Source organism: Mesoplodon bidens (genome assembly GCF_964165515.1).
Source record: "Mesoplodon bidens genome assembly, chromosome: 17".
Classification (NCBI taxonomy): domain Eukaryota; kingdom Metazoa; phylum Chordata; class Mammalia; order Artiodactyla; family Ziphiidae; genus Mesoplodon; species Mesoplodon bidens.
In genome coordinates this window covers 8,027,208-8,054,112 of record NC_138174.1, presented here as the reverse complement: position 1 = coordinate 8,054,112, position 26,905 = coordinate 8,027,208, and the positions used below count along the sequence as shown (strand labels likewise).

At 40.2% G+C, this 26,905-nt stretch overlaps 1 protein-coding gene across 1 annotated transcript in view; it reads right to left on the bottom strand.

The window, feature by feature from the left end:
* Positions 1-6,155: 6,155 nt before the first annotated feature.
* B3GLCT (beta 3-glucosyltransferase) overlaps positions 6,156-26,905 on the bottom strand; it is a 114,860-nt gene continuing 94,110 nt past the window's right edge. Inside the window, exons 12-14 of the mRNA XM_081214686.1 lie at positions 25,557-25,676; positions 15,799-15,943; positions 6,156-6,640 (exon numbers count right to left, since the gene is read on the bottom strand). Coding sequence (XP_081070812.1) covers positions 6,473-6,640; positions 15,799-15,943; positions 25,557-25,676 — 433 coding nt within the window. The 3' untranslated portion in view covers positions 6,156-6,472. The remainder of the gene's footprint in view (positions 6,641-15,798; positions 15,944-25,556; positions 25,677-26,905) is intronic.

Sequence of the window (26,905 nt, the reverse complement as noted above, 5' to 3'; positions counted from 1 at the left end):
GAAGTGAGATGCTTCTGTAACAGATGTCTAGGAATGTGGAAGTGGCTTTGGAACTGGGTAGTGGGGAGAAGCTGGAAGAATTTTTGATATGCATGATAGGAAAAGCCTACACTGCCTTAAACAGACTTTTGGTAGAAGTGGATGTTAAAGGTGCTTCTGACAAGGGCTCAGGAGGAGGTAAGGAGCAAGGAGAGAAAGCCTGTATTTTCTTAGAGAACACACGTATCATTAGAAACAGAATGCTGGTAGGTATTTGAACCTTAAAGGCCCTGCCAGTGAGGGCCCAGAAAGAAATGAGGAAAATATTTTTGGAAACTGGAGGAAAGGGGATCCTTTGTTATGCAGTAGCAGGAAGTCTAGGAAGTAATTCTTCTAGCAGGAAGTCTGAATTATGTCCTATAGTTATACGGAAAGCAGAACATATAAGCAGTGAACTTGGATGTTTTGCTGAGATTTCCAAGCAACGTACTGGATATGCAACCTGGTTTCTTCTTGTAGTTTATGGGAAAATTTGAGAGGAAAGAGATAAATTGAGGTAACTGTTAAGGAAAAATGAACCTGGACTTGATGATTTGGGAAAATTTCAGCAAATCCACATGGTAAGAGATGCTAAAATTAGGAGATTCACCATTAGAAAAGCACATTCCGAAAAGAAAGCCATGGGTGTAGCTGGATAGTCATTGGCTAGTGCCTTGAAAGGATGGAAAGGTTAGAGTTTCCCATCACACAGAGGGTTCCCTGATGACCAGTGGAGCCCCTCAATCATCTCAGCAGGAGCTGGGAATAGGGATGACATCATCAGAAAAGATCTGTGGAGGAGCCTTTGTCTAATAGCCTGAATCCCCTTAACTTACACGGGAGATTCAAAAGGTTTTTGAGCTTGTTATATAAACAGAAATGTTGCCAGATTGAATCAGAAGGGACAAAAACAGGACAAGATGAAAGAAGGCTGATAGACTCCCCAAATTCTACAGGCAGGACACAGGATAATTATTTCTGTTTTTTGAAAGCCAGCCAGTTTGTGATAAGTTGTTGCAGGAACAACAGTTAATACTCACAGGAAATTAATACTCACACATTCGGTGCTATACAAGACATTTTTGTTCTTTAATTAAAGCAAGTCATTATTAACATTAATTACATCAAAATTAAATGTTGAACAGGGAATATTCATAACATATTTATCAGGCATAAAGAATACCTATAAAACAAACACCCATGTACCCACCAACCTGTTTAAGAAATAGAAATAACCATTACCTTTGAGTCCCCTGTGTCTCTCTCTTTGAGAGCATATTCCTCTGTCTTTCCTGCAGAGGTAACTATCTTGACTTTTGTGTTTATCCTTCTCTTTTCTTAATTTTTTAGATGTGTATCTTTACATGTTCATTTTAAAATTTTGCATGGTTTTAAATTATATAAAGGATATCCTATTATGTTTTGTTCTGTGACTTTAAAATTTGCTTAACATTGAGGTGTGTCATGTAGCTGTATTTCATTCGTACTAACCGCAGCATAATGGGATATTGTAAAGACATTCCAAAACTTATTAATCCTTCAAGCAATGGACATGTAGGCTGTTTCCAACTTTCAGTTCTCCTGAACTGTGTATGCTGCTGTGAACATTCTTGTTTATGCTTCTTAGTGCAAGGCTGTGAGTGTCTCACTAGGGTATATGCCTCAGAGTAGAACTTCTGGGTCACAGTGTAACAGTGTATGAGGATCTTCACCCTTACCAGAGGAATTGTTTTCCAAAGTTCTAGAACAAAAGTTCAAAATTCAGTTTCAATTAGTCAGTTTCTTCCTTTTTTAACCTCCCAGCACATATTGCTTCTATAATGTATTGGATATATAATCAGATTTGCCTTTTATCTCTCTTATATAGGGTTACTTCATGATTAACTCTTGGATTCTTGGTGATCTTTACCTAGGATAGTGTTTCAGAACTAGATATACATTCAGTCGGGGGAGAGGCAACATTGTTCTTGATAGAGGTGAAGGAGCACAGAGCTTATGTGAACAAACTCTAGAGCCTAAATGTCTGGGTTCAAAACGTACTAGCTCTGTGACCTTGAGCTGGTTACTTAATCAGTTACCTCCAGTATAAAATTGGAGAAAGCACTAGTACTCACTTCTGAGGGTTATTGTGAGGATTAAGTAAGTTAATGTGTGAAACACTTGGAATCGTGCCAAGTATAGTAAGCATTACGTAAGTGGTTGTCATTGTGGTTATTATTATTAATGTTGCGGTTTCCATAAAGCAAACCCATGTAAAGAGTCACATTCCCAGCAGATAACAGTCTCACACTCAACAGAAATGATCAGATGTGAACACCCATATCTTCACATCAGCACATCTAAGAACCTTTCTCTGTGCCTGCACTGTCCCCCCATTTGACAGTAGACCCTCCTGTCAGATTCCCCCACTGGGCTCTGGGTTCCATCCCACGTTGCCAGGACCATCCATGTAGTCACTCGTCATCCTCCCTCTCTACGAGGCCATTTGCCTCTCATGCAGACGTCTCCTAGAATCTTCCATCTTAACATATAAACTCCCAAGACCCCCTGCTCCCTTGTCTTTCAATCATACAAAGAACTACAGATCCCCCCCCCGCCCAAATGTTTATAATCGCTCTCCACAATTGCAGCTCCCATCCTGCCCGCCTCCTGCCCCTCTCACTGGGAGCAGCCTTGTGGAGGTCACTTCCACGCTGCTCAGTCACACGGTCACTTCTCCGTCCTCTCGGCCACACATGACACGCTTGGTCACTTGCTTCTCAGGACACTCCTTCCTTGGCTTCCCTTACACAGCTCCCCTGCCTACCCCGGTGTCCCTTCCACCTCACTGACTGTCCTCCTGCTCAGGCTGACTCTATTTCCTTCTCTCCCTGCGTATCTTGTCCAGTCTTGTGGCTTTCAAAACCTTTAAAAATGCTGCTGAGTTCCAGAATTATAACTCCAGCCCTGACTGCTCCACTGAGCTCCAGGCTTCCGGAGCAACTGTTTGACATCACCTGGATGTGTACTAATAGCAGTGATGACAGCTAAGCAGTCACAGGCTTGCTTTCTTTTTCAGACATGCCACATTCGTCCCCGCCTCAGAGCCTTCACGTTGGGTGTTACTGCGCACATATCTCTGCATTCCTGACTGTCTATTCAGCGGGGTCTTCACTCGACCATCACTTTCTTAGCAGCCCTCTCTGACCACTCTATCCAAGCTGGTCCCCAGCCCCCATCCAGTTCTGCCTGCCTGTTCTTAGTGTCTTTAGGTATTATTAGAAATCATCTTGTTCATTTGTTACCGGTTTATGTCCTTTTCCCTTGTACCTACCCCAACTCCCTCCAGAAATATGTCTTTAAAGTGAAAACGTGCACAAAGACGTGATGCCAGAAACAAAGCCTTCACTTCCTACAGATAGGAGGAAAGCACATTGTGCAGGTGACATGCTTATAGAAAGCTTGGGAACATAAAACAGTAGCACCTACTGTGTGCCAGGCGTTCAAAGACGCCAGGGACAGAGTGGTGAGTAGAAGAGACAAGGGGCATCCTGGAAGGTCTGACACCTAGTAGGGGTTTAATAAACAGTTGCTGGATGAATCATTGATTCATTTTAGTCCACGGAAGTTCCGTCTGATTATGAATGGAAGACAACAGAAACATTCTTACAAATGTCTACTCTATTTAATTCATTTTTGAGGACAATATACATAAACAATTATAAAGACATGGATGTGGAAGCACGAAAGGTATTCAGTAAACCAGGAGACCCAGGAGCACCGATATTTAAATACCCACGTATAGCATCACGTGCAGCCCAGCACGCTATTGTCTGTGTTCCCACACAGTCTATAAAGGCCGTGTTTGTGTCTGGATTTCCAATTTGGCTGAAAGATGTAAAAACCCTACATTGTCAGACAGATTGCTTTGGCTATATCAGCAGAAGTGGCTTAAAAGCAAAAATGGCATTCCAGTGATTCCACCTCTACCTCCTTGATGTTGATACCCCAGTATAAAAATGGCCATTTAGGGCTTCCCTGGTGGCGCAGTGGTTGAGAGTCCGCCTGCCGATGCAGGGGACACGGGTTCGTGCCCCAGTCCAGGAGGATCCCATGTGCCGCGGAGCGGCTGGGCCCGTGAGCCATGGCCACTGAGCCTGTGCATCCGGAACCTGTGCTCCGCAACGGGAGAGGCCACAACAGTGAAAGGCCCGCATACCACCAAAAAAAAAAAAAAAAAAAAAAAATGGCCATTTGAAGCAAACTTCTATTTAAAAGGCAAAGAAAATATGAATAGGAAAGTATCTGTCCAGGAAAGTACAGATTCAAAACTGGTCCTTAAGTTATGAATTCTAGGAGAATCAGTTCCAAAATATCTCCAATTCATTGTATAATAAAATAGATAATGGTTTTATAGACTTGGTATAAATACATCTTCAATGTCTGATGGTTTTCTCTTAAAAGGATAGGTTCTTACTTTTCTTTTTAAAAACTGTGTTTACTGAGCTGCCAACTTTTTCCTCTGATTGCATTCATTCCTTTTCCTCAGAGCCCTCCCAACTCCCGCTCCACCTGGACTAATAAATCATCTGAGAAATGAGAAATTCAGGCAAAGGTCTTTTACCTGTGGTTAGGCTTACATCCTTCCAAAAAGTAAACATAACGAACACCTCCAAGTACCAGAGAAGGTGCTCCGGTATCAGTAGAAGGCACTGATCGTCATCACACAGGGAAGGCGTGATGATGTGGGTCTTCCTGTACGGACGCCAGGACAGTCCTATGAAATGAGGACACTTTTTTCTGAGTGTGACAGTGTTAGGCAAGAATAGGAACTGGAGGCCCTTCTCCCCTGGGTTAGGCAGCCGGGCCCTCCAGGAGCACGATTACACATGACGTGAAGGTGACTGACAGTGACGGGAGTCCCAGCTGTGACAGCGGGGTACTGATGTCACCAGCAGCGGCTTGGCCAGATCTGTACACTCGTCGGGTGCGTCTCATCCAGCCGATCATCCCGGATCCACTCCTTGGACGGACCGCAAAACCCACCCTCACAGAAATGAAGCCAGTGTATTATTCAGTTATCACTGAAAACACAACAGTCCTGGTATTTGCTAGTTTGGAAAAAGGGTGAAAACTACTGCATCACTTTGGAAATCAGTTATATACAAGCTACCAAAAAAACGTATTCTTAAAAAACACACGCATGGATACTTTTGGTGGCATGGCTTAAAAACCCTGTGCTTGGATATAAAAACATTACAGGCAAAATTAATGAATAACAATTTTTATTTAAAAAAAAGAGGAAAGTATTTTACTATACCAAAACTAGTTTAAGACATAGCAAGATCAAATTTTATGCAAATACCTCTAGAAAACTGAATTATATAGTTAAAATGTTAAATACAGAATATGCTTTAAAATTAATAATATATTAAGTTACTGTATATTAAAGGTATGATTTGGAAATTAGAGCTGTTTCAAAATACTGTCTGCAGATTTCATTGTTTAAGAACTCTGGGAAGTTGCCAAATCACCATGCGGTCCTCCCTTACACTGGGGGGGGGGGTCTATTCTGAGTCTGGAGAGAGTCATTACATTAACATACAAATAAAAATAAGAGTAAAACACCAGGTACAATTAATTTAATTCACTTCCTGAGACTCAGAGCTCAGTGACTTGAATAAAATACGACTTTTTTTTTTTTTTTTAAATATTGAGAACATTATCTTCTGGCAGCAGCCACTGCACTTGTGTGTTACAAGTAGGTCGTAAAGATAGGGCTTCAGGGAGAAATAGAACACAGATGAACCTCTAAAGAAGGAGAAACTCTCTCAGAAGACTTATTATTCTCTTTTTATGAGGTACAAACAGAAAAATAGATAAAACATAACAACCTGGATTATAGACTACAGGGGATTTTTCATCACTAGACTTATGATGGTTTATGAATGATCCTTAATACAGCAGTCTTCCTACTGAGTTACCAGGAAATAATTTCGAACATCAATAAAACGGTTAAAAAGTTCACCCCACTGTAATATCCAGATCAAGAGACCTTCCCTCTTCTTTATTTCATGTATATAATAACAGACAGTCACGTCTCTCCAGACTCATGCCCAGCTGAAACTTTCATTATAATGAAGAGACAGGACAGGAAGGAAAATTCTGGTACCATTTATTTTTCCATGACAGAAATAAAGCTGCTGTTTTACAGCTTGAAAAATACACAGTAATCATTGTGTATTACAATAACTGCATAATGCTAAGCAAGTGATCTTTCCCAGAAAACAAAAATCTCTGTTTTCCCTATGGCTCCTTCCCCACCCTCAACTCAAAAATTACCGTATAATAACGTCCACCTAAAGTCAGGAAGCTTCCGATGCTGCATGTCGCACGTAAGCAGTGTGATCCAGCACAGCAGGACAACGCCAGTCTCTGCTTCTGTGTCCTGCCTGTGCCCACAGGCCACCATGCTTTATAACTCTTCTTTAAAGCCTTTTCGTGTCTCCTGCCTGGCTCTGTCTTCCTCACTGGGTGCCAACCATGTGAAATAGACCTTCACGGGATCGATGTTCCAGTGCTTGTGGAACGATATGGGAACTTGGTGAGACAGGTAGTCCTTAGGGTAATCCACAGGCCGAGCCTGCAGGAAGAACAGAGAATCCCACTCTCTCACTCATCGAAAACAGTTTTGCTTCAGAATAGCATTTAAATGCATGAAACGATTGCTCTCCTTCAATATCTGATGTTGGTTATGGGAATCTAAAAGCAAGAAGGAAAATCTTTTCCACTAACATCTCCCCTCTAAGTGTAGGCTCTTTGTTTCTGCATCTCCAGTTGCTTTCATATCCCAAATGCATCGCTTTTTGCTTCTAGGTTCCAGTCATGCCTCTGGGATATTCCTCAACTGTGGTAATAAATGTGAAAAGTTTTCCTTGGTAAGTCATTTAAGTTACTATTATGACTTCTGCAGAAAGGCAGAAAAACTTATTTCCCAGGTCTAAAGAAACTTTGGCCATACGTGGTTGTGTGGCGAGGTGAGGCAAGGAATTTTGGGCGTTCCCACTGCCTGTCCGCTGTTCTAACTTGGAATTAGGCATATGTCTTTCAGAGTAGGGAAAGCCTAGTAAAGGAAACACCACGGAGACAAAGCAAATCAGTGGTGTCCTGGGTCTGCGAATGGGGGTGGGGAAAGAGTGCAGATTCACGCAAGGGAATTTGGGGGGCATGATCCTAGTGTTTTAAAACCGGGTTTGTGGTTGCTTAGCTCTGGAAATTTGCTAAAAATTTTCAAGGTACCGTTCACACCATTACCGTGTGTGAATTGTGTATGGTATATAAATCATACCTCAGTACAGCTGTAAAAAAAAAAAAAAAGAGTGTGTCTAAAATACAGTCAATCTCCATTTGTTACACTGTTCGGTGTGCTGTGATCTTCACAGATTAAGGAGGTTTACGTTGTGCCCAGCCTCTGTGCCTCTCCTGCAGTCTAAGCCAGCGCTCCTTCCGCGTGCATAGCCTCCCACCCTGCTCCGCCTCTGCTCCCAGGTCCTCCTCCTTCCTCACACTGACCCTGCCTGTCCGGGATTTCCTTTTGGCATTTTGGGCACAGAGGCTGATTACAGACTTCTCAGCGTCACAGATGCCTCTCTCTATGCATTTTACTCTTCTAGTTTTGTCTTGTTCTTTTCCATGACCTCATTTATCAGAAATGATTAGCACATTCTAATGCTTAATAATCCAGCTCTTCACTTGCAGAGGTGAGTCCTGAGAGGCAATTAATCACTTCTGGAATCTGCATTAATAAAGGCAAAAATATTATGGATTTATTTTTTCCTGTGTTAACATCTATTTGTATCTCCAACAGTTCATTTTTAAATGTGAAAAACAAGCAACGATTTTAATATATTGCTGGACTCAGTTTGCTAATATTTTATTACGGATTTTTGCATCTATGTTCAAGAGTAACACTGGCCTGTCCTTTACTTCTGTAATGTACCATTTTAATTTGTTAACTTTTTAGCTTTTTTTTTTTTTTTTTTTTGTGATTTTCTTAGTGCTTGCTCTAGGGATACAATGTACATCTCTGACATTTTAGGTTAATGTTGGCCTCATAAACTGAGTTAGGAAGCATTCTTGCTTCTCTAATTCAACTTCATCAATGTATATAAGTTTAAATACATTTTCTATTTCTTCTTGAGAAATAGCCCTGCTTAAAAAGTGTAATCTGGGCTTCCCTGGTGGCGCAGTGGTTGAGAGTCCACCTGCCAATGCAGGGGACGCGGGTTCGTGCCCCGGTCTGGGAAGATCCCACATGCTGCGGAGCAGATAGGCCCGTGAGCCGTGGCCGCTGAGCCTGCGCATCCAGAGCCTGTGCTCCGCAACGGGAGAGGCCACAACAGTGAGAGGCCCGCGTACTGCAAAAAAAAAAAAAAAATGTGTAATCTAGAAATTTCTCCATTTCATTTATTTATTTATTTTTCAATTCATCATTATTTAAAAAAATTTTTTTAGTAGCTTTATTGGAGTATAATTGCTTTACAATGGTGTGTTAGTTTCTGCTATATAACAAAGTGAATCAGCTATGTGTATACATATGTCCCCATACCCCCTCCCTTTTGAGCCTCCCTCTCACTCTCCCTATCCCACCCCTCTAGGTGGTCCCAAAGCACGGAGCTGACCTCCCTGTGCTATGGAGCAGCTTCCCACTAGCCATCCATTTTCCACTTGGTGGTGTATATATGTCAATGCTGCTCTCTCACTTCGTCCCAGCTTCCCCTTACCCTGCTGTGTCCTCAAGTCTGTTCTCTACATCTGCGTCTTTATTCCTGCCCTGCCGCTAGGTTCATCAGTACCGTTTTTTTAGATTCCATATATGTGCATTAGCATACGGTATTTGTTTTCTTTTCCTGACTTACTTCACTCTGTATGACAGACTCCAGGTCTATCTAGCTCACTACAAATAACTCAATTTCGTTTCTTTTTATGGCTGAGTAACATTCCATTGTATATATGTGCCACATCTTCTTTATCCATTCGTCTGTTGATGGACATTTAGGTTGCTTCCACATCCTGGCTACTGTACATAGTGCTGCAGTGAACACTGTGGTACACGTCTCTTTTTGAATTATGGTTTTCTCAGGGTATATGCCCAGTAGTGGGATTGCTGGGTCGTATGGTAGTTCTATTTTCAGTTTTTTAAGGAACCTCCATACTGTTCTCCATAGTGGCTGTATCTATTTACATTCCCACCAACAATGCAAGAAGGTTCCCTTTTCTCCACACCCTCTCCAGCATTTATTGTCAATTTTTTGATGATGGCCATTCTGACGGGTGTGAGGTGATACCTCACTGTGGTTTTGATTTGCATTTCTCTAATGATTAGTCATGTTGAGCCTCTTTTCATGTGTTTGTTGGCAATCTGTATGTCTATTTTGGAGAAACGTCTTATCTCCATTTCATTTAAATTGTCTAATTTGTTGGCATAATTGTGGTAGGGTATATAATGATACCCCTCCTTCATTTCTGATTTTGGCAATTTTTGTCCTCTCTTTCTCTTGGTCAAGCTAGCTAAAGGTTTACCAAATTAGAGCTCATTTTTGGCTTAATTGATTTTCTCTATTTTCTGTTTTCTATTTCATTGATTTGTGCTCTGATCTTTAGTATTTCTTTTATTCCACATAGTTCAGATTTGATATTCTTTTGCTTCTCAATGTAGAAACTTAGATTATTGATTTAATACCTTTATTCCTTTCTAACATGTTTAAAACTAAATTTCCTTCTAACCACTATATAGCTCCACTCAAAGTTTTTGATATGTTGTGTTTTTTCATTCCATTGAAGGTATTTTCTAATTTTCCTTATGATTTCTTTTTTGACCCATGGGTTATTTTAAAGTGTGTTGTTTAATTTCCAAGTATTGGGGGAATTTCCCCAATTTTTTTCTCGATTTCTAATTTCATTCCATTGTTCTGGGAGGTGAGTCTTGTTTTATGACTTAGCATATGGCCTATCCTGGAGAACGTTCTGTATACATTTGAAAAGAATGTTCATTCTGTTGTTGTCGGTGAAATACTTTATATGTGACAGGTCACGTCGTAGTTAATACTTGTCTCTTTCTCTTTTCAATTCTGTCTATTTATGTTTCATGTAATTTGAAGATCTGTTATTAGCTGTATATATACATTTATAATTGTTTTATTCTCATGATGTATTGACCTTTGTCATGAAATGGCCCATTTTCTGTCTAGTAATATTTCTGTTCTTAAAATCTATTGTTTTTAATATTACTATAGCCACTCAAGCTCTCTGTGATCAACTGCACGGTATACCTTTTTTATTTAAATTTTAAAATTGAAGTATAGTTAATTTACAATGTTGTGTTAGTTTCAGGTGTACAGCAAAGTGATTCAGATTTTATATACATATATATAAAATCTGAATATATATATAATATATATATTATATATATATATTATATATTCCTTCCATTATAGATTATAAGATATTGAATATAGTTCCCTGAGCTACATACAATAGGTCCTTGTTGTTTATATATACATGCTACTATATATAAAATAGATAAACACCAAACTCCTAATTTATCCCCCAACCCCCACTCTCTCTTTTGGTAACTATGTCTAAGAGTCTATTTCTGTTTTGTAAATAAGTTCATTTATATCATTTTTTAGATTCCACATACAAGTAGTGTCATATGATTTTTGTCTTTATTGGACTTACTTTACTTAATATGATAACCTCCAGGTCCATCCATGTTGCTGCAAATGGCATTATTTCATTCTTTTCTGTGGCTGAGTAATATTCCATTGTGTATATATAACACATCTTCTTTATCCATTCCTCTGTTGATGGACATTTAGGTTGCTTCCCTGTCTTGGCTATTGTAAATAGTGCTGCAGTGAACGTTCGGGTGCATGTATCTTTTCAAATTATGGTCTTCTCTGGATACATGCCCAGGAGTGGGATTGCAGGATCATATGGTAACTCTATTTTTAGTTTTTTAAGGAACCTCCATATTGTCCTCCATAGTGGCTGCACCAATTTACATTCCTCTCTATGATCAACTGTTTGCATGGTATCTCTTTTCCTTTTATATTCAATCTGTTTGTGTCTATGAATCTAAAGTATACTTGACTCTTATAGACAACATATAAACAAATCATGCTTTTTATCCAGTCTGATAATCTCTGCCCTTTGACTGGGGTCTTTATTAGTCCATTCATATTTATGTAATACTTGATATAGTTGTATTTTCATTAGCCATTTGCCATTTTATATACTGTTGTTTTTGTTTTGGTTTTTTTTGATACCTTGTTTTTATTTCCTTTTGCTATATACCAGGATGTGGTATTGCTGCAGCATATGGTCCTATATTTAATTTTTTGAGCAACCTCTACAGTTTTTCTGTAGTGTATATGCCATTTTTTAATACATTTTTTTGTCCATCTGTTCCTCCTTTATTGCCCTTTTTTGTTGAAATCTTTTAGTGTACATTTAAGTCTCTTTAAAAATATAGCTAAAACATCAAAAAAGTTACTTTCTTAAAGGTTTCTCTAGGGATAACATGTATCTTTAACTTATCGGTTAATACTGACTTAACTCCAACAAAATTAACCTTGTCCCAATAAAGCTCCACTTCTTTCCCCTGCCTTTGTTCTACTGTCATCATATATATTGCATTTATCTATGTTATAAAGTCAACAATATAGAGTTATATTGTTTTAAACAATCTTGTGAAAGAAATTAGGAGAAAAATATCTGTATGTATATATACACATCCATATATTTTATGTTCATACACAGACACGTGTTCCTCTTATATACACACATATGTGTATATATACACACAAACATGTATATACATAGTCCTTCCAGCGTACTTAATTCCTTCCTATATATTCCAGGTACCACATGGTGCCATTTTCTTTCAGCCCAAAGAATTTTCTTTAGTTTTTTTAAGGGAAGGTCTGTTAGCAAAGAATTCTCTCACTTTTTGTTTATCTGGGAATGTCTTTATTCCACTTCCATTTGGGAAGGATAGTTTTACTGGATGTAGAATTTCTGGTTAACTTTCTTTTTTTCTTTCTGCCTTCAGGCCTCTTATTTCGAATGAGAAATCAGCCAGTAACATTTTAATTTCCATTTTCATTACGTTTTTTGTTGCTTTTAAGATTTTCCCTTTGTCATTGTTTTTCAATGATTTGACTATAACATGTTCATGTGTGATTCTTTTCCTGATTATCCTACTTGGGCCTTGTTGAGTTTCTCAGATCAATAGACTGTTTCTCATTACATTTTTGAGAAAATGTATTTCTTCAAAAAAACTGTCTTTGTCCCTTTCTTTCCCCTTCTCTTTTTAAAAAGGACCCCCATTAAATGTATGTTGGTATACTTTGTTTTACCACTTGTCTTTGAGGCTGTGTTCATTTTTCTTCAGTCTTTTTTCTGTTCTTTGGATTAGGTAATTTCTATTGATCGGCCTTCAAATGTACTGATTGTTTCTTTTGCCATCTCAAATCTACTGTTATGTCCATTTAGATAATTTCTCATTTCTTTTATTGGGTTTTACAACTATAGAATTTTCATTTGGTTCTTTATCATAGTTTCTATTGTTCTATTAAGACTTGCCATTTGTTGAGTTAATGTAATCATATTTTCCTTTGACTACAGTTTCCTTTAATTCTGTGAATATAGTTTTTTTTTTTATTAGCTGCTTTGAAGTCTTTGTCTGTCAAACCCAACATCTAGTCCCATTCAGAGTCCATTTCTGTTGATCAGAGTCCATTTCCGTTGACTCCATTTTTTCCCTGAGTTCAGTGTTGCTTTGCATGTTTCATAGTAATTGACTGGAAACTGGTTATTTTTAAATAATGTATTATAGCAACTCACAAATCTGTTTACTACTCTTTTTTAAAAACTAATTTGCCTGAACTTACACTGTGGAATCTTTCTCCCTAGAGTGTGTGGCTGCTAGTTTCCCAAGTTTTAGTTCTTATTTTTATTCTTTCGGATGACCTTCTAGAAGTCACTCCTGTGCCTGAATAACTTAGTAGTTAGTTTATAATATAGGCAGAGATTGTGCTCAAACGTCTCAAGCCCATAAAGCTTCCATCTGTGTGTGGATTGCAAAGGACATTCAAAGCTTCAGTGGGGTTTCAAACATGCCTTGGCTTGTTAATTACTTTCATCCACTGTCCCATGTGCATGCACATAGTTTCCCAGTGGGCCAGAGAGTTGTGGCCAGCTTCTCTAGCCCTGCTATGCTCTCTTATTTCCAGGGTATTTATTAGGTATTAAACTTCTGACCAATAATCCCTTCACCGTAACTGAGACTGCAACCTCGGGCCAGTGAAGATGCAGGTTTTTGTTTGTTTCCTACCCAAAGTTGACAATTTTAGCTGACATACCTGTGGGTTTTCATCTCTCCCACAAATCAAGTCCACCCCCTCTGACAGCAAACCTGTTGTTTTTTCCAGCCAGGCCCATACTGGTGAACTACTGCTGCTCTCTCCAACCACGCTGCGATGGAAGGTGGGTAGCGTGTGGGGATTTCAGGCAGAAAGGCCTCAGACTCTGTTGCTCTTACCCAGAACTACAGTAGTTTTTCAGGAATTAATGTTTCTCAGTGCTTTTTGATTGACTTCCAGATTCCTGAAATAGTTATTTTGACAATTTTGTGCAGAGGATTCACTGACCATTGCACACTGCCATACCCATTAGTAGCATATAATTTTGGAAGAGCAGAAAACCACATGCGCTAGATACTTTGTTTTGAACAGAGGGATATACTAGACATTCCTTGAGGCTTCCTTCTGAACCTGTGATCTCACAATCACCTTCCCTGACTAAAAGGAGAAGAAATGTGGCCCAGGCAACTTTGTATCTGAGCTTGTTTCCAAATGCCTGCTCTAACTTACCAGGAATCCTAGATTTTATCTCTTTCTCAATATGAACAAATACACTGTTTGGACCAGTGTTCAAACATTACAAATGGAAAGTAATGTCCAAATCAGAGCAAACTCTTAAACGAGGCTTAAGAATTAGAAGATAAAGCAGTGTCTGTTGGGGAGGATACATTCTGAGCATACTTTATGACTTTGGAAAGGTTTTAAATTTATTATGTGAATTAGAGAAATCAAGAGTTTTAAAGTATGGGAAACAACAATTAAAAAAAAATTTAAATTATCTTCAAAGGATTTTACATAAGGATTATTTTCCTTCTTTCTTTTCTCCTTATCATTTCATTTAGTAACGTATTCTTCCCTAAGTGAAAAAGGCTGCTTGGTGCAGTGGTTAAGAATCCACCTGCCAACACAGGGGAGACGGGTTCAAGCCCTGGCCTGGAAAGATCCCACATGCCGTGGAGCAACTAAGCCCATGCGCCACAACTGCTGAAGCCCACAGGCCTAGAGCCCGTGCTCTTCAACAAGAAAAGCCACTGCGATGAGAAGCCCGCACACTGCAACGAAGAGTAGCCGCTGCTCGCCGCAACTAGAGAAAGCCCCCGCGCAACAACGAAGACCCAACTCAGCCAGAAATAAATAAATAATAAAATAAATAAAAACCTAAGACTATGATAGTAACAGTGATAAATTCTTTCCCTTATACACCAACAGTTTTAATTACCCTTCCTTTCTGTGAGTGAAACATTATGAGATACAGGGAGAGAGAGGGCAAGAGAGAGTAACTTGCTTTTCTAAGTCCTGTAATACCACACATAGGCTCAAGGTTTTAAAACAATGGCAAGTACCAGGAGGGAGGTTTCTCATACATTTCCTCTTATAAAGGTCCATCTTTATCTTTCCTTGCAGTCCTCAAGAATGCAGAAATGGATTCTGCCTTTCCTGGTAATGCAAGCACTTTCTTTGCCTTGTTCAAGTGATCCCCTATAGTGCTATTTCTGTCATGCCCAATTCTCTATATGGCTATAATAGCGCTTGCTACTGGTTACTAAATAAAGCATGAAGACTATATTTTCAATGTAAGGGAGGGCACTTAAAATACCTATGCATTCAAATTTCAAAAAGCTTTGAATTTCTTAAAGGAGAGCATTAAGTGAATGTGGGCTCTGGTTATTTTTAGTGCAAATATATCTGCTATTATTCTTACAGCATCAGAATAGTCACTGATCAGAATACTCACTAACCCAATTCTTCAAAAAAGAAACTACTAAAAAGGTTGCAAAAGGATTCCCTTCCTACCCCACACTGCAGGATGGTGAAACTATTAGCACCAACCACCCCTGGTAAACATCATCTCATCTCTTCTATAACCCCCAGAGTATATGCCTATTGAGATATTATACTGAAATTTAATTAAGTTTAGCCTGTCAGTTTAATAGCAACCAAAGGGGAGAAAGCCCAATAGACAGTGTAGGGACTGAGGACAGTGTAGAACTGCAAACACTTGGTGGCTAGCAGGACAACGTTAGGTCAGTCCTGTATATTTTTAAATAGCATCTGCTAGTTTTTAAATACCATCAATTTTTTTTTAACTCAAAGAAAAAAAAAAGAACAGCTTTTACCTGAGCCTACATGCAAGGATGCTGGTCAAACCCCATTTCATTTTCTAGATGTTTCTGCGTTCCATCTTCATGCTGTACCTGGTACAACATCAACCCTCTGGACAAAGAGCTCTGTTAAGGATTTCCCCCTGGAGCCTGTCCCCACAGTTCTTAAGACTGTTTCCAGAAGAATAGGTGAAGGGAAAGCAGTAGTACCTTCAAGTGAGAAGAAACCCCCCTCTCTCCCTCTGAGGTAGGAATAAAAACATTTTTCTCACCTGATGGAAGAGAGGGCTGTGTGTCACAGGGACTCCTAACCCACTAAAGCACATCCCCAGGACCATATCATCTGGAGCGTCATTGCTGTAGCAGCGACACTTGCTGGCGAGAAGTCTCCTGATTGCCTCTCTGCTGAAGACCATCCTGGGGGAAGCCAGAGCAGACAGAGAAGGTGGTTAGCTCCTCACAACCAGGAATCTGTATATGGAAACAGAGTTCAGAGCCACATTTCTGATAAAGATGTTGACATCAGCAGTGTTTTATATTTGTTATTCTGAGGAAGATGTTTCTGTGTTTCTGTGAAAGGAAAAGCACTTTTAATATGTTTGCCTATCAGGCAATTTTATTTCTTTATATATATCCTATACGCTAACACTTGGCAGTGTTCTTTTTCTAGTATGTCACTGGAAAATTAGAATAGTTCTTAAGTTTACACACTCGATGAGATCAGTAACAAAATCCGCCCACATTCCCAGCAGGTAGATGGGCCCAGAAATACTAGGTACCTCAGTTACACAGGTGATGACTGACAATGACATCAAATCTAATTGAAAAAAACCATGCATGGTCCAAGTGATTCCAGTCCACCGAAGCTTCCTTAAGGTAATTTCGAGAAAGAGGGGAAAAAAGAGAGAGGGAGAAAGAGATTGATTTGCCTCCAATAGTGCTAAGACGCTGCTTGACCAGATACATTGGGTACTTTCTGGTGGAACTCACAGCCATCCCCACCTTTCTGTGCTCTCCTCAGCATTGCAGGAGGCTAGAAACTCTACAGTATTTTCCAGACTCCCTGGCCAGATGGGTCCTGGCTTCGTCCTGACGATAAAGGGGCCAGTACTGGGGGAGGCCATCTGCTTCTGGCTCTGGTGGCCTCTGTGGCAGAGGCAGGTGATGGGGCGTGGGTAGCCACAGGCTCCAGCACAGCCGGCATGGGATGGCAGAGCATCGGTGATGGTCCCAAAGCAGCGGTGACCTGGAGCCCGTCCCAGGTCTGCCCCAGATGCAGTGCTGTTAACCCGACGGTAGCAGCGGCCACAGCAACCCGCACCCTTTGCTCCTTCAGCCTCAGAGGCAACAGAGCTTCCTATAGTTACTGAGCTCTGGGTAAAGCCACCTGCTCCCCCTTATTCCTCTGGCCCTTTCCAATACATTTGTACCAAGTTCCTGCAATAAATTCTCCTCTTTTAAAAAATATAGATTGGTTTCTGCTTTCCCTTCTGGTCCTAGAGTAGTAATGGATCTTCTCATATCATGAATAACCCAATAGCTGATAGGGCTGATATGGTTCACAAGTTCATTCCCAACAAGCAACAACTTTCTTGAAGGCAAAACTATCTAAAATGTATCCATATATTCCCGTAGCCAAATACAGGGTCTCACATACAGTAAGCCCTTAGTAAAAGTCTAATGATCCAACAAGTGAGAACAAAGCTGCCTTTGCAAAGCTGTTCCCCAGGGAGGGAGAGTTCTATGAATCAGTCTAGTCGGGAAGGAAAGAGGACAGAACACGATCCCTGACGCAAGCACGTCGATTCCTGCTCAGCTGGGCTCAGTTCAGTGCCATATAACTAACACCAGTGACCACGGCTGGTGATGCAGCGACACGGAAGTCACTCCCTGCCCGTGCTGAGATGTCAGAAGACTGGATGGAATATGACCAAACAGGAGGAAAAGGAAGCTCTTTACTTAAGGTGATACAAGGAAATATGACCGTACAAGAAGAAAAAAAAAAAATGCCTATGAGTTATATAACAGGGAAAACCGCAAGTCTGAAAACTCACCGTAAACTGCCTCTCTCTTAAAAATCTAGTGTCCATCAGGGACTCAGGGACTCACACCTACGTGCTGAGCCAAATTCCTGCTCTACTGACCAATCCCAGGAAAGAGCCTGTGTGAGGGGACATGGGTTCACCATAAACAGACATTTCCCTTAAAGTGTCTGCCTGATGCCCTGTCAAGGAAAGTTTCATAGGTAACTAATTGTCCCAATCACAGCGGGCATCTCGTCCTCTTAAACCCTGTTTGAATTAAATGCTTCTCTTCTGCCAGCATCCAGTAGAACGAAAAAGAAAGCCTTTCATTTTGGCCTGCTCTACCCACCCCCCGACCCCCCAAAAGAAAAATTACCAGTTACAGCACAGTATGTCTGTTCTGCCAACTTTTAAATATTAAAAAGATGTTGGTCAATAAAACCAAGAGCTGGTTCTTTGAAAGGGTAAACAAAATTGACAAACCTCTGGTCAGGCTCACCAAGAAGAAAAGAGAAACCAAATAAAAAGAAATGAAAAGGGAGCCATCTCAACCGATACCACAGAAATACAAAAAACCATAAGGGAATACTATGAACAATTATATGCCAACAAATTTGACAACCTAGAAGAAATGGACAACTTTCTAGAAACATACAGCCCACCAAAACTGAAGCAAGAAGAAATAGATAATTTGAACAGACCCATCACTAGAAGTGAAATAGAATCTGTAATAAAAAATTTTTAAAAACTCCCTACAAACAAAAGTCCAGGACAAGATAGGGTCACGGGCAAATTCTACAAAACACGCAAATAACTTAAACTGATCGTTCTCAAACTCTTCCAAAAGATTGCAGAGGCGAGAACACTCCCAAAAACATTCTATGAAGCCACCATCACCCTGATACCAAAACCAGACAGACAGCACCAGAAAAGAAAATTACAGGCCAGTATCTTTGATGAATATAGATGCAAAAATTCTCAACAAAATGTTAGCAAACTGAATCCAACAACACATAAAAAAGATCATACACCATGACCAAGTGGGATTCATCCCAAGTTCACAAGGATGGTTCAACATATGCAAATTAATCAATGTAATACACCACATAAAAGAAAAGTAAAAAACCACATGATATCTCACTAGATGCAGAAAAAGCATTTGACAAAATTCAACATCCATTCATGATAAAAGCTCTTACCAAAGTGGGTATAGAGGGAACATATCTCAACATAACAAAGGCCATTTATGACAAACCCACAGCCAATATAATACTCAACAGTGAAAAGCTGAAAGCCTTCCTGCTAAAATCTGGAACAAGACAAGGATGTCCACTCTCACCACTTCTATTCAACATAGTATTGGAAGTCCCAGCCACAGCTATCAGACAAGAAAAATAAATAAAAGGTATCCAAATCGGAAGGGAAGAGGTAAAATTGTCACTATATGCAAAGGACATGATACCATATATAGAAAACCCTAAGGACTCCACACAAATACAGCTAGGTCTAATAAATGAATTCAGCAAAGTAGCAGGATACAAGATTAACATTCAGAAATTGGTTGCATTTCTTTACACTAACAATGAAATATCAGGAAGGGAATGTAAAAAAAAAACAAAAACCCAATATCTTTTAAAATCACACCAAAAAAATAAAACACCTGGGAATAAACCTGACCAAGAAGGTGAAAGACTTATATGCTGAGAATTATAAAACATTAATAAAGGAAGTTAAAGAGGATTCAAAGAAATGGAAAGATATCCCATGCTTGTTAAAATGGCAATACTACCCAAAGCAATCAACAGATTTAATGAAATCCCTATCAAATTACCGATGACATTTTTCACAGAACTAGAATAATCCAAAAATTTACATAAAACCAAAAAAAAAAAAAAGAAAGAAAGGGCTTCCCTGGTGGCGCAGTGGTTGAGAGTCCACCTGTTGATGCAGAGAACACAGGTTCGTGCCCCAGTCCGGGAAGATCCCACATGCTGCACAGTGGCTGGGCCCATGTGCCATGGCCGCTGAGCCTGCGTGTCCAGAGCCTGTGCTGTGCAATGGGGAGGCTACAACAGTGAGAAGCCCACCTACCGCAAAAAAAAAAAAACAAACCAGAATTGCCAAAGCAATCCTGAGGGGGGGGGGGGAAACAAACCAGGAGGTATAACTCTCCCAGGCTTCAGACACTACTACAAAGCTACAGTAATCAAAACAGTGTGGTATTGGTACAAAAACAGACATACGGATCAATGGAACAGAACAGAGAGCCCAGAAATAAACCCACACACCTACAGTCAATTAATCTTCAACAAAGGAGACAAGAATATAAAATGGGAAAAACATATGAAAATGTGTTTCCCAGTCTCTTCAGCAAGTGGTGCTGGGAAAGTTGGACAGCTGCATATAAATCAATGAAGTTATTAGAACACACCCTCACACCATGCACACACACAAAAAACAAACCTTAAAATGGCTTAAAGACTTAAAACATAAGACATGACACCATAAAACTCCTAGAAGAAAACATAGGCAAAATATTCTCTGACATAAATTGCACCAGTGTTTTCTTAGGTCAGTCTCCCAAGGCAATAGAAATAAAAGCAAAAATAAACAAATGAGACCTAGTCAAACTTACAAGCTTTTGCACAACAAAGGAAACCATAAAAAAAAATGAAAAGACAACCTACAGAATGGGAGAAAATATTTGCAAATGATGCAACCGACAAGGGCTTAATCTCCAAAATATACAAACAGCTCACAAAACTCAACAACAAGAAAAACAACCCAATCGAAAAATGGGCAGAAGACCTTAATAGACATTTCTGCAAAGAAGACATACAGATGGCCAGTAGGCACAGGAGAAGATGCTCAACATCACTATTAGAGAAATGCAAATCAAAACTACAATGAGGTACCACCTCACACCGGTCGGAATGGCCATCATTAAAAAGTCTACAAATAGCAAATGCTGGAGAGGGTGTGGAGAAAAGGGAACCCTCTTGCACTGTTGGTGTGAATGTAAGTTGGTGTAGCCACTATGGAAAACAGTATGGAGGTTCCTCAGAAACGTAAAAATAGAGTTACCATATGACCCAGGAGTCCTACTCCTGGGCATATACCCAGACAAAACTATAATTCAAAAAGATACATGCACCCCTATGTTCATAGCAGCACTATTCACAATAGCCAAGACATGGAAACAACTAAAATGTCCATCGACAGATGAATGGATAAAGAAGATGTGGTACATATATACAATGGAATACTACTCAGCCATAAAAAAACAATAATGCCATTTGTAGCAACATGAATGCAACTAGAGATTATCATACTAAGTGAAGTCAGAAAAAGACAAATACCTTATGATATCACTTATATGTGGAATCTAAAATATGGAACAAATGAACCTATCTACAAAACAGAAACAGACTCACAGACATAGAGAATAGACTTGTGTTTGCCAAGGGGGCGGGGGGAAGGAGAGGGATGGACTGGGAGTTTGGGATTAGCAGATGCAAACTCTTACATTTCGAATGGCTAAACAACAAGGTCCTCCTGTATGGCACAGGAACTATATCCAGTCTCCTGGGATAAACCATAATGGAAAAGAATATAAAAAGAGAATGTATATATGTGTATAGCTGAGTCACTTTGCTGTACAGCAGAAATTAGCACAACACTGTAAATCAACTACACATCAATTAAAAAAATTAAAAGAATGTTAATAAAAAACACGTTGAAAGGCTGTAAGACTAATAATATGACTTCCTTTAATATACAATATACTAAGTTTAAAAATAAGAAAAACTGAAATGAGAGGCAGGGATTTGCCCAAGGGAATACCTGCAAATCAAGAACAGCCATGCAGCGTAGCAACAAACAAACAAACACACACCACGTACAGAAGATAAACTGCATCATCAGAAACGGGCCTGCCCCCCTGGACTCCTAGCAGATGAACACAGGTCACAGCTGTCTCTTTGGGCAACACTGCCAGGGCCTCTTCATCCTGACCACAGCTTCCTACCCAAATATATGTAAGGAAGTATTTTCAAAAAAGAAAATAGTTATTGAACTAATTGCCTCCAAATACCCAAACTTTCAAGAAGTAAGCAACAAAGCGGAAAACGGACACTTGGATTCAAATAGTACAAAGGTCTCATTTTCCAAACAATACAGAGTACCTACACATAAATCCCTGGAGTCCACACTCCTGGGTTAGCTCTGATAAGTGGGGTTTAAGAGGGGTGATTTAAGGCAATGGTTTTCAAAAACTTATTTGACTATAACACAGTGAGAAAAGAAGAAACACAGTTCATATGTAACCATTTATGTTTTGTGTATGTGTGTGTAGGTGTATAAAAACTGGAAAAATATCACATAACAATAATACTCTTACTACATGTGATGTACGTGATGTATCTGTTATTCTATTCCATTCTGAATTTCATTATTTTTAAATGATGGTATGATCCATTAATTGGTTTTACCATCCATTAGTTGATCCTGACTTGCTGATAAAAAAAAAGCTGATTCTTAAGCTAGATCAGCAGAAAAGTCTCTTGTAATATTAGAGAAACTATTATGTCTGCAGCTTTTATCAATGGTAGATATAAGACAATCTCATGAAGAATGTTTCTGCATCTTTGTAAAGTGCTACTAAGAACAGAATATTACACTGGTCAATGTTAGTCATGTAAAGATTAGTACCAGCGTTCACGCATCTATTTATTCATTTATCCCTTGTATCCTGTAAAAAAATGAGTCCCCATGCTAGGAAGGGGGAATGGAATGGGAAAGGAGACTCAGGTGCTGCCTTCAAATAATTCATAATCTGGGTGGAAAACAGAAAAGTAAATAGGCAATTAGATGATAAAGGTTTGTATAATATGCTATGAAAGTATATTAGAAAGGCATCAAACCCAGATTTCAGGGGCTGGACTAGGCTGAGGCTTCCAGGAATAAGTAACTGATAGCGCTATGAAGTCCAAATGAAGGAGGAGGATTGGCCAGGTGACAGGCAGGAGGCTGGGGTGAGGGACAGTGCTGTGTACAGACCAGCAGACGCCGTATCTGAGCGGAGGAGTTAAAAACATAGTGCCTCTGAGGAACTGAAACAGGTTCAGCACGAATTCTTTTAAGACGAGGGTGCAGATAAATGAGGCTAAGAAGGTAAGACAGCACCTGCCAAGATCACAGGAGGCCTGGTAAGCCTCAGTGAGGAATCTGGGCTTATATTCTAACGGCAACAAGCGGTTATAAAAGGACGTGAAAGACCTTCACTCCCCTGGTGACGCAAAGAAAAATCCAAATAAAAACCGCATTAACCTATGAAACTGTTGAAGAGATGGATGACATGACGCCTAGGTGCTTCCAGGGAGGAGCCCTGCCCGGGGGGAGCAGCAAGCGGGCAAAGTGGGTCTGGGGGTGGGAAGGCGGAAGGAAAGACCCGCTGAAGACTTTAGCTCCACGGCCTCAGGGGCACCCGGGAAGGCTGGGAATTAGGCCAACAAGAGGTGGTTAAAATGGAGGCCTGATCCAGATCAACGTGACTCTGGTTGACATCTGAACGATTATCTCCTAGTCAGATGACAAAAGTAGGAAAGAGTTCGCACTGAAATCCACGGGGAGGCAGTGCAGGCCCCCCGAGCAGGGGAGCGAGAGGACCAGGTGCTTTCAGAGAAGCTGTGTGACTGCGGCGCGGAGGACGACGACGGGCAGGGAGACCAGGAGGCTGTGGCTGTTCCTGCCGGGTTCAAAGGATTAACACCTTCCTGCTACAAAACATACAACCCCCGGTACAAAGAACCGGGCCGTTTACAAAAGGGGAAAGCTCTGGCTTAATGGGCACCAGCACCTCACCCAGGAAACGAATGCACCACCATAAGCCTGCAAAGAGCGGGAACCTTTTAACGAGGATGAGCTCAATACGCCTTGGCTTTACGCTTTAGTGTCTTCTCAAAGGCCTCTATGGACCTCTGTCTCCTATTGCTAATGGAGGACCAACCTTAGCACTGGATCAACAAAGATCAGTACTCCTGCCCCGGCCTGGTCATCACTAGGAAGGGGTCACCTCCGTAACAATGCTGCCGTCACCACTGAACGGGCCAGAGCAAACCAGAACACCTGGAATATGACCCCGCAGCTGTAGTCCTGCAGCAGGAATGGTTCTAATCTAGGAGATTGCAAAGTAAGAATATAAAGTCCTAGCCTTCAGAAGTCTATAATCCAGTGCCTAGAATGTGGCTCAGCACATAGTGGACATTCAACAAAAACCTGCTGAATAAATTTAAATTACTAGAGTGGATGACAAGACTCTCCCTAAATACCCCAATAGCAAACACTATAGCAATAATAGAACAGACTAACTGCTCAGTTGATTTACTTATATAAATCAAATCAAAAATCTCAAGAGATTAGGCAGATGCTTATTTAAAAGCACTGATTTTGTATGGAGGTTCCTTAAAAAACTACAAATAGAACTACCATATGACGCAGCAATCCCATACTGGGCATATACCCTGAGAAAACCATAATTCAAAAAGAGTCATGTACCACAATGTTCATTGCAGCTCTATTTACAATAGCCAGGACATGGAAGCAACCTAAGTGTCCATCATCAGATGAATGGATAAAGAAGATGTGGCACATATATACAATGGAATATTACTCAGCCATAAAAAGAAACGAAATTGAGCTATTTGTAATGAGGTGGATGGACCTAGAGTCTGTCATACAGAGTGAAGTAAGTCAGAAAGAGAAAGAGAAATACCATATGCTAACACATATATATGGCATTTAAGAAAAAAAATGTCATGAAGAACCTAGGGATAAAACAGGAATAAAGACACAGACCTACTTGTGAATGGACTTGAGGATATGGGGAGAGGGAAGGGTAAGCTGTGACAAAGCGAGAGAGAGGCATGGACATATATACACTACCAAACTTAAGGTAGATAGCTAGTGGGAAGCAGCTGCATAGAACAGGGAGATCAGCTCGGTGCTTTGTGACCGCCTGGAGGGGTGGGATAGGGAGGGTGGGAGGGAGGGAGATGCAAGAGGGAAGGGATATGGGAACAGATGTATATGTATAACTGATTCACTTTGTTATAAAGCAGAAACTAACACAGCATTGTGAAGAAAAAAAAATATTATTGGGACAATTGCCAAACTTGAATAGGGCTTCTAGACAAAGGATATATGGGAATTCTTTGCATAATTCTTGCAACTTTCTGTAAGTTTGAAATTTTTTCTAATACTGTAAGTTGTTTCCCAATAAAAAGTGAAAAACAAAAAAAAGCAAAAACAAAAAAAAATAATAAAAGCACTGATTTTTAACTGTTATTTAAACCCTATAAGTCCCACAGAAATATCACTTAATTGCTTAAGTCTAAACTTCTAGGGGCTTCCCTGGTGGTGCAGTGGTTGAGAGTCTGCCTGCCTATGCGGGGGATAAGGGTTCGTGCCCCAGTCTGGGAAGATCCCACATGCCGCGGAGCGGCTGGGCCCGTGAGACATGGCCGCTGAACCTGCGCGTCCAGAGCCTGTGCTCCGCAACAGGAGAGGCCACAGCAGTGAGAGGCCCGCGTACTGCAAAAAAAAGAAAAAAAAAGAAAAAATAAATAAACTTCTATACCACTCTTTTCCCAAATGTGATTTATAAGCACCGGGTAATTAAAAAGTCTAATGACTTATTTTCTGAAATTAAAATCTATATCCAAAATTTTTTGCATTTAGACTATCAAAATAACTGGCTGCCTAGAAGCACTCACAACTAAAGGGACATTTCTACCAAGTTCCCTGACATACGTTACTGTCTCTTCAAGGAGTAAAATATTCTTCACTGTGGGTTCTTTTTAATGTTCACTTTCCTATTATAGTAGCAGCTCCCACTGACAGAACACTTGCGTATCAGTATAGATCCCATGGCCACAGACCCATCTCTGCATCCTGGAAACGGAAGTGTAATGTTGTGAATATCTGCAGAAAGCCATGCTCATAGTTACCCTCCTCCTCCTGTGACGTAGCTGTAGCCGCCGGTGCCCAGGCCATAGCCGTAACGCTCTCCCAGAAACACGGGTTCACTGGCATCGTAACAGCTCAGCAGGTGCTGGAGCCTGGAGATGCTAAGATTCCCAAGGGAAGAGAAGCGATAATCACTTAATTCAAATGTGTTTTCAGAGTAAATATTTCATGCTTCTTACAGCCCTGTAAGAATATAACTGGTTATATTATGCAATACTATATGGAAGTCATTTAGAGATGAAATTCAAGAGACTTACAGAAGAAAGATTTTTTTAAAAAAGAAAAAAAAATTGAACACTGTTCATTACTGGAAACAGGAGAGAAACAAGGGCCTCCTCTGCAGTGTTACCAAGCCCCTGCCAGGCGTGGCTGCCTTGTATCAGTGGGCAGGGTGGCAGGTGTCCTAGCTCACTTCTGCCCGTCCTGCTCCCACTGAGCGTGAACTAATCATCACACCTTTTCAGGTGTACTTGGTATTTTAAAGAATTCTTCATGGCTAAAAAAGGAACTTTTGAAGTATAGATGAGGTCCATGTCAGGCAGGTAGCTAGCAGGTAGGGAAGACAGTGTGTGAGCAGCAGAGCTTTCCAGGAAACCTTCAGATTATGATGCACCACTGTGCTTACGCTCTCAAATGAGGCTTCCCTCATCTACGCTCTTTTGTGTCTATTTGTTTATACCTCTGGCCCCTATGCTTCTTTGTCGTGTGTCTTGCAAAGGGCCTTGAGAATATCCATGAGCTGCTCAGAAGAATGCCAGCAACTATGGCTGCTGTAAGGATGAGAAAAAAAGATTTCATAGGAAAATAAAATCTATAAATATATTTTTTAAAGTGGAGACAAAGGCTGATGTTAAGAAAGGCTAGTTTTCCCATGTTTTAAGAAATTCTGTCACTTACAAATGCCTTGTAAAGTCCTTCTACTGTTTCTTCTAATTTAGAGCTTCTCAGGTCATACACACCAAATCCTAGCTTCCGTCATGATATTAATCAGCGTGCCTTGAAAAAAGATTTTCCATGGCCGACTTTGGATCAAATATTTTTTACGCGTGAAGTAAATTTCAATGTTTCTCAAGCCTGTGATTCATGAGCATCATGCATCTCTAAGAACTCGATATATCAAGCATTTCTCTCAATTATTAATCGTGAATTCTTTTCTCAAGAGCAACATTAACATCTAGAACACTGCTGCTCCGGAGACTCATTTTTCCTGTCTTTGAGATGTACAGGAAGGGCCGTCTTTTCCATCTATGCTTATGCATCCTACACCCAGCTAATAAAGCTGACGCTGAAAGAGAAGAAAACAAATTTGATGTATGAAAAAATATCTCTT